Source organism: Prinia subflava, chromosome 3, assembly GCF_021018805.1.
Source record: "Prinia subflava isolate CZ2003 ecotype Zambia chromosome 3, Cam_Psub_1.2, whole genome shotgun sequence".
Lineage (NCBI taxonomy): Eukaryota > Metazoa > Chordata > Aves > Passeriformes > Cisticolidae > Prinia > Prinia subflava.
The window spans coordinates 91,221,373-91,235,588 of record NC_086249.1 but is presented as its reverse complement, the minus strand read 5'-3'; the positions used below and the strand labels follow the sequence as shown (position 1 = coordinate 91,235,588).

General features: G+C 39.0%; 1 protein-coding gene across 1 annotated transcript in view; it reads right to left on the bottom strand.

Moving 5' to 3' along the window:
* REPS2 (RALBP1 associated Eps domain containing 2) overlaps window positions 1-14,216 on the bottom strand; it is a 97,487-nt gene that overhangs the window by 34,553 nt on the left and 48,718 nt on the right. Inside the window, exons 9-12 of the mRNA XM_063392899.1 lie at window positions 11,761-11,855; window positions 7,818-7,887; window positions 5,872-5,937; window positions 1,549-1,591 (exon numbers count right to left, since the gene is read on the bottom strand). Coding sequence (XP_063248969.1) covers window positions 1,549-1,591; window positions 5,872-5,937; window positions 7,818-7,887; window positions 11,761-11,855 — 274 coding nt within the window. The remainder of the gene's footprint in view (window positions 1-1,548; window positions 1,592-5,871; window positions 5,938-7,817; window positions 7,888-11,760; window positions 11,856-14,216) is intronic.

Below are 14,216 nucleotides of genomic sequence, written 5' to 3'. Positions count from 1 at the left end.
AGATGCAACATCCTGTTTCCAAGTCAATAAATTACAGTTAGTAAACAGTACATGCACATAGACAGCTTTCCCAGTAGTACCACAATTCTTCTTAAAGGAGCCTGAATCACTGATTTACTCCATCCTCTTGTTCTGGTTCTGCTAGAGACAAGACCTCCTGATTTACTTCTTTCTCTGATAGGACTGTCAGAGCCCTCCTCACCCTTTGAATCAGAATTTTCACAACGCACCAAAGGAGCCACCAACAATTCTACTTGTTCATTATCACCACCAAGTTTACCAGATTTACTTTTCCCACCACAAATCCTTTCACTGTTTTTGTTTTCTCATTTACTGAATATATTCCAATCTGGTTTTGAAGTCCATTAATACACATTTTTTCCTAACATCCCAATCGTTCTTTAAAAAGAAAAAAAAAAATCCCCCTGTGATATTTCATCCCATTTCCAACAAGCACAGCGGATCTGAGTTCAAGGATGTGACCAAGTATCTTTAGTCTCAACTTCTGCATGGAAGCAGTGACATACAGTCAGATGTGAGACAGCCACATGTGACAGAGTAGTCACGTTCTAGTGACTTTTTTTGAGCTTGTTTAAGCATTTGGTGTTCTATGCATTTGTGCACATTTTTTGCATATTTGCAATTTAGTAACACAGCAAGAAAATCTAAAACTGCAGAAACTAAAAAGCTTTGGCTAGCAGTAGAAAAACTGCACACAAGGCAGTTCAGCCTTCCCGAACAGAGGATTTCAATCCTCAATCACCATGCTTAGAGCTGATCCTCTCTTACTAGCAGGCTTTGACAAGCCTGTAAGCAGACAGCTTCTGATTATACTCTCATTACCCAAGCAAAAAAATCCCAAGCAGAGTCCTTTAACTAGCACCAAAAACGAAAAGTTTAAGGTGAATTAACAATATGCCTATACACCAGTAGGTGACAATCAACCCAAGATGCAATCCATTTATATACAATATTTTCTGGCACAGGTTTCCCTTTTCTTTCAAACACCCTAATTCAGCAGGTGTCACTTCTTCACACAACAGTCCTGAAGTCCCTCCATCACACACCAACCAACCACAGCCAAGCACATGGATGCCAATAAAAGGATTCACTCACCCACACCTGAGAGCTGAGCTACTGCTGCTGTTTCTGCAGGAGTGTGCAGTGTCTCCCTCCATTTGAGATCCCCGTGCAGGTTGCAAGAGCATGGAATTGCTGAGGATGTTCCCTGCAATGGGGTGGTCCCAGCTGTCCTGCCACGACACCCCTGGGGCTGGGCTGGAGGCAGTCACCACCCTGACAAGGCAGCAGGGCTGGGAAGACAGGCAAAACTTCCAGCACCTTATGACCAGAGATCATGGGGCCCTAGCACAGTATTTATGTAGGGTCTATAGCTTACAGATTCCTCCTGGTAAATCTGTCTGATCTGAGCTGTACTTCCAGCACAACACCAATTTAAAAAAAAAAAATCCAACACCAGTTCTGATGCCTTGTATGTAACACCACAGAAACATATGCCTTTTCCTGAAACAGGAATGAAAGCAGTACCTGGAGCGTGGTCTGGCTCTGAGTGCATTGGGTTCTTGAGCAGCTGGAATAGAAAAGAAAAAAGAACTGCTAAAACATCATATTTTAAATAAATGTCTTTAGCTTCAGAATCAGTGCCCCTTAAACATGTGAGTGTTGCAAATGTGGATGTGAGAGTATATTCATCTCACATGAGCAATGGGGATTGATTTTCACTTCTCCTTCCCCTTTGTTTCTGTAGTATGTGAATGTCCTAAGAGTTCAAAAGCCAACCCGTAATGAGAACTTCACCTTTTTAATTTGGTTACCAGAACAAAGGAAGAGCAATGGGTTTGGTAGCTCTGGCCTGTGGTCATGGATGTAGTTGTGATAAAGAAACATAAGAACAGCATAAACTTTTTATAGAAAACATCTTGTTCTTAGTCCAGGTACCTATTACTTGTCCTCCTTCCAAAAGCACAAAGGTTTACGTCCTTCCTAAATACTTTATCTAATTAGTATAAATGTATGTCATCCATTACAAAATATTAGCATGTTATGTTGAGACTGTTTTGACCTTGGGAAGGAAAGGTATTTGAAGGAAGAAAGCTTTAAGTCTAAATGTTGATCAAACACATTTCCATTAATGTAAAAATGGGTTTCTGTTATTTGGATGAATTCCAAAAATCCTGCCACATGCAGGTTTTATGTGATAGGAAAACAACAGTGCTGAATTATCATCTCTGGGTAATTCCTTGAGGCTGTTCCTTGGTTTACATTGTCTTTTCTGTTACTCTCCTTACTAGTATCAGATAATTTTGAGAAAACACATCTGCATGATTGCTTGCAAATTCATCCCACTGAGATATCCTCAAGGTGTTACAACAGCATCAATGATCCCAGTGCACATACAAAGTGAATCCTTGTATTTTTTACAGTCTACTAATCAAGGTACAACACTCAAGAGAAACAAGTAGGTTGGGGGGAAGAAAACAATTGTCAGAATTTCTAGTTTCCTTCAGATATATGCCTACTTTCAAGTCAGACATTAGTCACCAGCTACCACATAGCATTTATCAACAGCTACTACTGAGAATACAGGATCCTCCAAACTACAGAGCAGGAGCTGCCTGTGGCAGCAGCTGGCAAATATTGAGTTTTTAATGGCTTGCACTGTGCTACTGCACAGACCCTCCACAGGAAGCTTTAGGCTCACAGAAGACAAGCAGCAGCATATGGCACATGTGCAGCCACACACCAGCTCCTCATAACAGAAACTGCTTTTAGGATCATGCAGAGCTCATTGGTGTTTTGGATAGAATAAATCCCACTGCAGCAGGCAGTGAGCACTTATAAACCAAGTTCTGGTATCAAGTCATTACCAAACTGGTTCACAGCCATTCCAACATTCTGCAACAAACTCTTCCTAGCAACTAAAGGAGGGAGAGGGAATTAATATTAAAATATGCAGTGGTGATAATCCTCCTTCTCTCTCTGTGTCAAACTCCCAGAGAATACAACTTCAGACACTGCTTCCCTACAGCCATATGACCCAATTTTCCAATGCTGAAATTGCTGATTATTAAATTACATGAACAATTATTAAATATGCCACTTAGAAATAGGAAGTATAAATCCTTTCCAAGCTAAACCATGTTTAAGAATCTTCAAATTTTCCTTTTCTTATGGAGACTGTAATTCTATTCATACTTCTTTTAGAAAGCCTTTCAAATAAAAAAACCCGTAGGTAAAACTGACATTCAAACTCTCCAAGGACATCCTGTTGAGGTAAACAGGAAAGCACATAAGGAAGAAAGAATTCCAAAATGACTACTAATAAAAAATGATAGCAATAGAATGCTACTGCCAAGGATTTTCTTTCTAAGCTTTTGAAAAACTAGGAAATTCAAGGCTACAATTACAGAATACCCAGACTTAGCTTTCCTTTCAAAAGAAGTAGTACTATACAAAAAATACTGTGAAGCAGGTAGTTGATTATTAGGACATACAAATAATTGTGGCAGGATTTCCAAGAAATGTGCAACTATTTTGGTACGTTCAGTCTGTGCACATTTCATGTCTGAGGTGCAGGTTTATACATATACATGACAAAATCACTCAAGATAATACAAAACTATTTATCCAGTTCACAAGTTTTCTGTATTTCTACTGTTATGGTTACACAAGTCTAACTTTCATGAAATGACTAAGTTAAACCTGTTCAATAAATAATTTACACGATTATTTAAAGTTTGTATGATTCCTGGAGTAGTAGAGCCTGACAGACTGAACAGCTTGGTCTGCAGTATTTAAAGAGGGTGTGAAGGTTCTTGTTTTGGGTGTTGAGCTGGTCCTACAGCCCTTTTGCAAGACAGCTTCATTTTAACTTTCCAAAGGATGCTGATTTGGTAACTTTTGACTGTAGCCTAACATCTTACACTCAATAGCTGCCTACTTGTTTTACAGGCTTAAGATCAGGTGAAAAATTGTGCTGGAAAAGGTGAAAAGCTAAAGAAGAAAAACAAAGCATTCCCCATCAACCTCAATGACTCATCTCCTATTGGTCATTTAGGGAGAATGTACAGTTTAAATGCTTGGAAATTTGGCCCTCAATCTTTTAAAAGGCTAAGGTCAACAATGATCCTGCACTTAGGAGTCTAAATAAACTGGCCAGATATTCAGAATGCTGAACATATAAAGTTCTGCTGAACATATAAAGTTCTTATTGATTTCAAATTTCTAGACCTTCTGACGGAACAGAAAACTTTAACAGGCTATCATCTTTCCTGAGTTTACATAAACAGCCTAAACGAATAACCAAAGCATGTAAAATTTCTCCCAATTTCTCCCAAATGAGTTTTCATGCTGGAGGTTGATGATTACAATGACCTTTCAGAATGGTGCCTGATTCTGAAACAACCACTCAATCTGTGCTGCATCTACTCCACTGGACAGAGAAAACATTTTTACTTTTCACATCAGTTGTAGCATCCAACCTGAGAATGTGCTGGCCTCAAGGTGCAGCACAGCAAGAGTGGAACCCCTGCAGGGACAGGAGCCACGATGATAGAATGAAATTCTGCCACTGTCCCCTCTGGTATACAAACACAGCAACACTACTGGTGGAGCACAGCAGCATGGGGAAGACCTCCCTGATCAGGAGATGAAAGACACAGGGGAAGGAGATGTGCAGGTGACAGTAAGTTTTTTTTCCTAAATGTACTAAAGACAGAATTGCTGAACTGAAAGTAAAAGTCCCCTGTGCTCCTGGGCAAAACCAGGAGGAAGAAAAACAGAACGGAAAGTCATGCAACCTCCCTCCCCTTCACCTGAGAGGGATGTGCAAGGGGGGGTGTGTGTGTCTGTGTGTCTGTGTGTGTGTAAAGGGGAAGCAGCAATCTTTTGAGAATAGGAGCTGAAGATAGCAAATCTGGCAGTTGCCAAGTGTTTGGGAAGAAGCCAGGAAAAAAAGATTTGGGAAATGAGGCATGCAGCTGTTGAGCAGCCATGAATAAATCGAGCTATAAGACAAAACTGCTGTGACAGACATGTGGGGTCCATTTTCTTAATCAAGGGTATCTTCATGAGTAAAAACATTCATGCAAAAGGAAAAGAAAGCAAGATTTTAGCTTGATTGGGACCAGGGAGGGCTTACAAACATTCTTACCACTGTACAAAGAGATTAACAAAGAAGGCAAGGGAGGTCTAATGACCTGAACTGAATGCAGGGGAAGTTTCTGGTGCAAATAAGTAATTTTGACATATGCTGTTCCAAAAATAACATTTTCCAGAACGATAGGAACAAGGAGTGTATGTTGGAGCTGGAGAGAGAAAAATCAGGAGTGGTTTCAACAAAACAACAAGCCCTGAGTCAAAAGCTTGCGTCAGTGTCTTAATGCCTCAAGGTCTGTGTTTCCAAAAGGCTGTCCTGTAACTCCTTGACACAAAATAGGAAAGCTGAGCTTTCACAAAGCCATTTCAGAATAGGTACCAAAACATTACATAGTTATTCTATATTTTAGATGAGGTTTTATCAAGAGGTAAAATATTCATGCTCTTGCATCTTGTTTGTAGGACAGAAGAACTCCAGAACCTTTAAAACTGCTTAAAACATTTTCCACACAGGAAGAACCCAGTGAGGGAAAGAAAGCAAGAAAACCTTTTGACAACCTGAAGAGGTAATTAATATTTATCATACAAATAGTAGTCATTATGAGGTAAAAGCTAATGTCAGTAGGAAAATAGTACAAGAGCAAAAGGTTCTTTCAAAAATTAATCAAGTTACACTAATTTAGGCTTACTGTGATATAGTAATACTTGATCAACATTCTCATGCAAGTCACACACGGCATTTTTTTTCCTTACCTGCTTTCACAGTCAAGTGCTGAAATTCCTTTGGTATAGCTTTGAGAGTAGTGCTTACTTTAAGAGCTTAAGAAAAAAAAATATAATTACTTTGAGTACATAAGAGAAAAATCTAGAAGTATCAGGTCTGAGAAAGGAACACCTAAACATTATTAGATATCTTGTAATGCCAAACATACTTGAAAAGCAGCCAAATAACCTCAGAAAACTGAAGCACTCAAACAAGTAACAATTTTCAAGAGCACAAAAGTCCAGAACAGAAAGAAAGACTCATGCTCAAGTTGCCAAATAATCTCAAATTTTGAGAATTTGTGGGGTTGAGTGCTTATTCCCTTTCCACATTCCCCTACTTGTCCTTTCTAATGGAGTTTTTAATGCACCATAGTGTATTTTGATGTACTGTAACACTCAGTGTTAAATGACCACTTGGATTGAAATCTCTCCTGCTCTAGGATGAACCTGCTTTAGCAAGGAGGTTCATCCAGATGTCTCTTCCAACCTTACCTGTGATCTGCCTTTATCAAACGAAATGCGGAAAAGGTTTTGGGTCTTGTAACTCAGTTCAGCTTACATTATCTTCCAAATTTAACTACATTATAACCTAAGTGAAATGAATTTACTTGTATACTTTTGAAAATGCAGGAAAATTTGCTTCTACTGCCCTGAACTGCAGGTTCTTGACTTCTGGGGAGATCCCCTCAGTCAGGAAAGTGATCTGTTCTCATGTTTGTCAGAACAGTAATAAAAGGTAGAACAAAAGTATTTGTTCTTTGGCTGAAAAGGTAGCAGTCTGTGTCATAAATACAGCTTATCTTCAGCCCTGAAGGAGGAGTGCATGTCTCAAAACAGGTTCCCATGTGACTTAACATGTCAGCTACAAAAATCAAAGCACAACTTTGTCATCTAAACAGGGAAAAAATATTCCCTTAGTAAAAAGCAAATCTTCCCTAGACATTTCAAAGCAATAACCTCCAAGGTTCAAGTCCTTCTCTAGTTCATTATACATTTTACAACAAAACAAACCTTGTCAACAAAACAACGATTTCTTGGAATATGCTGAAGTGTCAAAATGTTTTACAAACACACATCAACTCTTGACAAACTTCCTTTGAAAAAAGTGACACTGGGAATCTGTCAAACTCTGTCATACCTGAGTGTGGAAGGTGAATTAGGAATGTGGACTACCTGGTCTCACAGCTCTGATGTCACTTTAACGTGTGGACATCTGGGAGGCCAAGACATTTTTTATTTTAATTAACACATAATCAGCAGCTCTGAGAATCAGGCAACAAAATACGCACAACTCTTTTCTTTCTACAACAGAGGGACGGCAAGTAAAAATTAGAAAAATGGAATATAAAAGGGAATGAATGGCTGGGTGATGATCTGGTGCCAATTCTGGAAGCCACAGAAGCTACTGCAGCAAAAAAGAGAAAGATCACTTCAATTTCACATGATTTGCTGCTGCTGGATGTCAAATGAAGTGAATGAATCAAGTCGTTTCAGTCCAATTTGACTAAAACTTTTGTTTTGCAAGAAAATGTAGGGATTATTTTTTTCAAATAGGAATAAAAACTGATTTTGAAGTGTTGGTGTTTCTTTCAAAAATGGAAATTGAAAATTTGGCACAGTGTAATCTTCACTCTTAAAAAAATCCTGGTAATTAAAATTTTGTTTAAGTAAGAAGCACAACATTAATTGCCTTAGACTAGACACATTTTGGAAGGTACATTTTATATCATTCACATGTGATAGAACTAGTTTTGAAGCAAACCTCTCAATTTGTCTTCAACTCAGCTGCTGTGAGAAGTCTCTTTAGATCTGTAGCAATACATAGCTAGCTTAAAAATTAAACACACCATTGCTTCTGTCAGCAAATATAGTAGCATACTAAAAACACTCATCATTTAATCTCTAATGGAAAAGAAAAATATTTATTTAAATACCTTGTTTGTCATCTTTCTTTCCATCTTGTAACAGGGCAGAGTTATCAGGTACCTCTTCAGCTGATGACTTCTAAAGAAAGAAGATGTTACTTACACTGATTGTTACAGCTTGTACCCTTCCACAGTCAAATCTTTAAGAATACAGTTTAACACAAACAATGGCAACATTTGCTCTTGCACCACAATTTCTTTGTTAGATAAAGAAGAATAGAGGACCTATAGAAAGACAATATAACTCTGCTTTTCAAGGTACAGCAGTTCCACATCTGAAATTAGTTAGAGGAGCACTTCAACAGTGAAAGACTGAAGGAGATAAGGGCTGTATGTAAGGAGAGACTTCTCCCAACAGGGCCATATCTAACACCTGTGTAAGGATAGATGAAAGCTTCTCTAGTCTCCATGAGAAAAGTCTCTCTAACCAAAATTCCAGCTGTACTGCAGAGCCTGATGCTTTAAAGGCTCCTGGCTGATCCTTGAAATACTCCTTTCAGCATGAAGTCATAGAGATGGGTAAACCAAATTTCATTAGCAAGTCTGCTGGAAACCCATTCAGGCCTTTGATAGGAAAACGGGGAATTTCTCCTCAGTCTTATTCCTTAATCTTCTGTTATTTCAGCAGCAACTTATAGGCATTTATTGTTCTTGGAGCTTCTGGTGGAATAAATTCTACTCCATTATCTGTAAGAACAAGAATACACTCTGCAACCAAATCAAACATTCAAGCAAATGTCAGAAACCCTAACCTACTCTAAATATTAAGTGATGCTGGTTTTTTCCCAGGGAGCACAGTAGAGATTTGACCTGAAAATGTCCTGATATAAATTTGGCCTAAAGAAATAAATTGAGAAACCTAGGTTTTATAGACATTTTAAAAAGACCACAAAAATCTCAAGTCAGTAGTTCAAAAAGGAAAACTCCACAGTAAAGGTACGTGAGATTTATTTTATGAAGTTTCTGAGGGATGAAATACCCTAGAACTTCTGAAAAAGCAACACAGCGAAAATATGGCTTGAGGACTCTGAAAATGCATGAACAAAACATTTCACATCCATAGCTAGCCCTGACACTCAAGTGAAGAACATGAGACCACAGACCTAACTCAATGCATGCTTTCATTGACGGAATGACTTTCAGAGATTTCATTGAACTGTGAGCATGACATTTCTGAGGACACCCAGAGGAACCCCAGCCAGTCACTTTATGCATGTTTTAACTTTAAGATTTTGGCAGCAAGAAAGCTTGCAGAAAAGAGCCAAAGGAGAGTGGGAGACAAAAACTTGAGGAAAAAAACCCTGTGAAGACAGAACTTCCTTGGTAACACAAATCAGTCACCCGTGTCATTCCCAAGCATAATACCAGCAGCCTTGGTGTGTTTTTCAAGTTTAACAAAGCCTAGCATGCAGGTAACGTGTCTCCTGCCATTATTTTCTTTATGAATGCATTCAGGAACTGTTTCTATTTTATTGCAGTATTGTAGTTCAGCAGTCACAGTAAAAACAGGCATCTGAAATGAAATTAAATAGCCTGAATGGATGATAGGTGGAAATTAAAAAAGACATGGAGGTAATGCATAACAGATTGCATTTATAATATAATATTTTTAATGTAGTGATCAAGTATCTAAAGTATAATTCCTCAACTAGCCAAGATACAAATGAAATTGCAACAGTGAATTGCTGCACTTCCCAGTGGGGGAGATGAATGAAAGATGAATTACTGACCTTCCAAATGATACTCATTCAGTGTATTAATTCTGAATGTAAAGACATAAGTTGAACAAAAAAAATCAAGTCAAAATGATTCTCAAATCACTTTTGAGGAGATTTTAAAGTCCATTATTCTTGGACAATGTAAACAGAAGCTTTTTAATTAGGTGTATGAAAGATACATAATTATATACTTGTTTACATTTCAAATATAATTTAATTCCATCTTATATCCATATCTTCTTTCATATTTCAGGTTGCAAGACACTCAAAATAAGGTCATAAGCAAGGGATTAGTGACATTCTGATAAACAACCTGCCCACGCTGCCAGCATACCAGCACTCTGCACTACCAGATCTGCAGTGCTGCTTACAAAGCCCAGTGTGACTGCTGTGCTTTGGCCAAGCTGCTGTAGGATGAGCAACACCTCCCAGGGATACAACATAGATTTTAACAGTTCCAGAAGATACACTGAGTGCTCAGTGTCCTGGCTGCGGCATTGCCTGAAGTGAATGCTGTACTCCATAGAAGCTTGGGAGATTCTGTTTGGTGGTATCACTACAAAATGGATCTGATGAGGGAGCAGCTGGGTTCTGACCCAGGGACTCCCCAGAGCAAAGCACTGGGAGGAAATAGCTGGATAACAGCCTTGCTGAGCTGCCATGACATACCATTATTTTTAAACTTGTAGGAGTGTCAGAAGGGCCGGTTCCTGCAGTCAGTTTGCCACTTGATTAACTACCTTAACACTAAACCTTTAAATCTCACAGCACATATATGGAGAGTTGTAATATCCAGGCACAACTCAGTGGCCATGATTATGTCAGTTCTACAGAGTCTTTAAAAGTTTGGGATTTTAACCTCAGTGTTAAACTCTTCTCCTTAATTCAGTTTTGGTTGCAGCAGACTTCATGGAATCATACAGCAGTTGGGTTTGGAAGGGACCTCTGGAGATCTAGTCCAGAGCCCCTGTTCCATCCAGCCAAACCTACTGTGTTCATCTGTGGGCCCCTCACTACAAGAAAGGAGACTGACTTGTATTCAAAGAAGGGCAATGGAGCTGGTGGAGGGTCCAGAGCACCAAAGGAGTGCCTGAGTTGTTTATCCTGGAGAAAACGATGCTCAGGGGTGACTTTATTGCTCTCTACAGCTATCTGAAAGAAGGTTTACAGTTGGAATTGATATCTGGGAAGTCTTTTCCAAACTACGTGATTTTATGATTCTGGGTCTGTGCTGAAGCCTCATATTTTCAACCAATTCAGACTGAGCAGATACTTCACCTGAACATGATCCATGTGCCCCACTGCCCCTCCTGCAGCAGCCCTGCAGGACACCAACAGGTACAGCCTATTTCTCTGCAGATTCCAGCATCTCACAAGTCCCTCAGTGACTTCTGTGAACTCTGTTATGTGGGAATATCTCTTGAAAAGCCTGTCAGCCCTTTCCATACACAGAACAAATGGCTGAGCTGGGGGTTTGAGATGGCTTAATGAGGAGCTTAGAGATTCCTAAAGTCCTCTCAGAGACTCACAGTCCTGCTGCTCACATAGCACAGTCTCTGTTGGGAGTCCAGGGCATCTCTCTGATCACCCTGGAGGGTCAGGGACCCTGTCAAAGGTGTCTGGGACCCGAGCAGGAGGTTTGGAACCTGTACAGGGGGGCTGGAAACCTTGGCACAGAGCCCAGGAGGAATTACAAGTCTCAGGAGTGTGAAATCAGTAGTAGTTAATTTATCACAGGGCGAAAAAGTAGAATTTGGGTGTTTTTAGAATGGAGGCTGATGAGCAGGATGGAGGAATCAGAGCATGGACCTGTTCTTCCTTCTTGTTCCTGCCCTCCATCTTCTGCAGTGCTGGGTCACAGGAGATTGGTTTAGAGTAGAGGTGACCTGTCTAGCATAGGTGGTAGGCATTGGTAATGAATTGTAAATTATAGACACATAACATGCAGTATAAGAAGTCAAGACCCTCCCAGTCAGGAGGAGTCACCACGAGTTCTCTGCTGCAGAAGGAACCTTGGCAGAGCACAGAAAGAACTATGAGATAAAAAAGAATAAACAACCTTGGAAAACCTGAACTGGCAACTCCTGACTCTGCCTCTGCTCTTGGAGCGAGGTGTTTCAGAGGGCAAAGGACACTTTGTCACCGAATCTCGGGGCTGAGAACCCGAGAAGTCTCTGAGAAGCTGGTCCAGCCCCTCCCCTCTGCAGGGCAAGGACCCAGCTCCCCCCTCTCACCTCAGTCCTGCCGGAGTCCCGACTCTGCTGCCCTCCAGGCAATGGCTCAGGGTAAGAGTCAAAGAGGGCACAGTCACGCACCGGCTTCAGACAAGCTGCAGGGGGAGGAAAAAGAAATGAAAAGAGTAAAAAACACACCCCAAACCAACAAAAAACCAACCCTAAGCCAAACACAGACACATCAAGTCTTTTGTTAATATATACTCCTTACAACCTTTTCTAGCATGATTTTGCCCTTCATTTCTGCACCTCAGACCTAATCCATAAGACATGGATGACAAACACCATGAAGAAAATCTATCTTGCATCTTAAGTAAGTTAGTGTTATGAAGGGGACAGCTTGTATAATTTCTGTTGTAGAAATTATGGTGAAATTTGGATGAAATTTTGTCTTCTCCCAAGCCAGTACCAACTTAATTGATCTTTTAGTTTATATCTTGTTCTCTTAACAGTGTTAAAAGTACTTATGCTACCTTCAGCTGCAATTTTGACTTTTTGAATACTGAAAAGTATAATAGAATCTGCATTATACTCTAAAATTGAAAGCCAGCAAAAAGCAAAGCACTAAATACTGTGGATGCTATAGCATATACCACCTTCAACTAAACAACATTGAGAACAGGAGGAAAAAAAAAGGAAAAAAATAGCCTCTAGCTTTTCAAAGTCAGGAAAAAAATAACCTCTAACTTCACAACAAGCTAAGGTCCTTCTGCAGGTATCACTCTGGGATAAGCTCGTCTGAGATAAATTTGTTTTATGAGCTGGAAAACATATTTTTTTAAAGATCAATATATTAAAAGGCAGAACAACCACATTTCTAGTTTTTGGCTAGCATTTATTTTTATCTCAATAAATTAAGTTCTTGGAAATCTGTCTTAATTTACAGTACAGTGGGTTACACACAGGGCAAATAGCTTTTGAGATTCTGCAAATTAGTTTTAATAAAAAGTTTCCAAAAAGAAGGTGGTGGATCAAAGTGTCAATGGAGCTGTGCCAGAACAGCATTTGGACCAGTTGTGCTTGTAGTTTATGGTACAAGCCATAAAACCAGGAAGATTAATGCATTCTTAAATGCTTTTTTGCTCCAAATAATTTTATTTGAAGTTTTAACAGCCTCTTATCAGATGCAAATTCTTCAGTTGAACCAAATTATGCCTCATTCTGAAACTAACACAGCAACCTAATGAAAACCAGTTTCCAGTATTCTTCTTTGTGGTTCTAAGAAGCCCAAAAAAATTGAACAGAAATTCTATATTTCACAGAAATCAAATTATGAAAACATGAAAACACAAGATTTCTTTTGAAAATTGCTTTTGACATTTTAGGTAACTGTATGAGGCACTTGTCAATACTCGTCAGTGCTTTTATTTCAGAAGTAATACAGCCAGGGCTCCATTTTTCTGTGATTCACAGATTTACAATGTGTTTATTTGTTCTGTTTTGTATTAACGCAAGTCTTTCAAAAGACAAATTTATGAATCCTGACCAGATAGCAGAATGATCATGAGATAATTTCAGACAGATTAACCAGAATTAGTTCATTAGCTGGGGTATATAAAGGACCCACAAGACACAATTAATCCTTTCACCTATTTCATGTAGATTTGCCTGAAATACTTGGTTTCACGCAACACCATGAAACAAAAATCATCTAACAAAATGGTAGAACTAAGTGCTGAAAGAGACAAATAGGGAAAAAGAGGACTCCCATGGAACAACTGCAGCTTACAATGCTATGTCTCCCATTGACACAATGATTCCCTGCTACTAGAAATGGTTATTTCTATTGCAGTTTTACCCAAAACTGTTCAATGTGAAGATGCACCAAAAATAACTTGCATGGATGAGTTTACAAGCCAATTTATATGAGACCAGACATGAAAGTAGTGAACCAAGTGATGGTCCTGGAGGGAAAAGGATAGTTGTAATTATGACAGGGGAATGTAATTAGAGAGAATGAAAGTGATGAAGGTTTGGAAGTGCATGCTTTCCAGGAGCTTATTGCTTTGGATATGAATATAGTGGATTACAGGTAACATGACTCCATCAGAAATTATTTCACAAATCTGATACAGGGTCAACATTTAATTTTCCTAACTGCAGCTTGATTTGTTCTTTTCCTGCCTTTTAATGTATTCAGTGTCATCAAATTTAATGGTCATTTTATTAGGTCTTAAATATTATCCCATAGCACTGTAATTATCATCTGTGATTAATCCTCCTTGCCCCCGAGAGTCATGCACATTTTTTAGATGTAACAGTATATATTTCAACATTCATTTATAATTAAAAGAAACATAACTGAAGAGAACAAATGAAAGGGTAGGTCTTTCACTGCACACTGTTACTAAAGCATGTTACATTTTGGGTTAATTCATCCTTGTGCTACACAAATTGTTGTAATCCTGCTGTCATTTATGCAAACTACCCACAGAAGAACCTGTGGATTACATAAA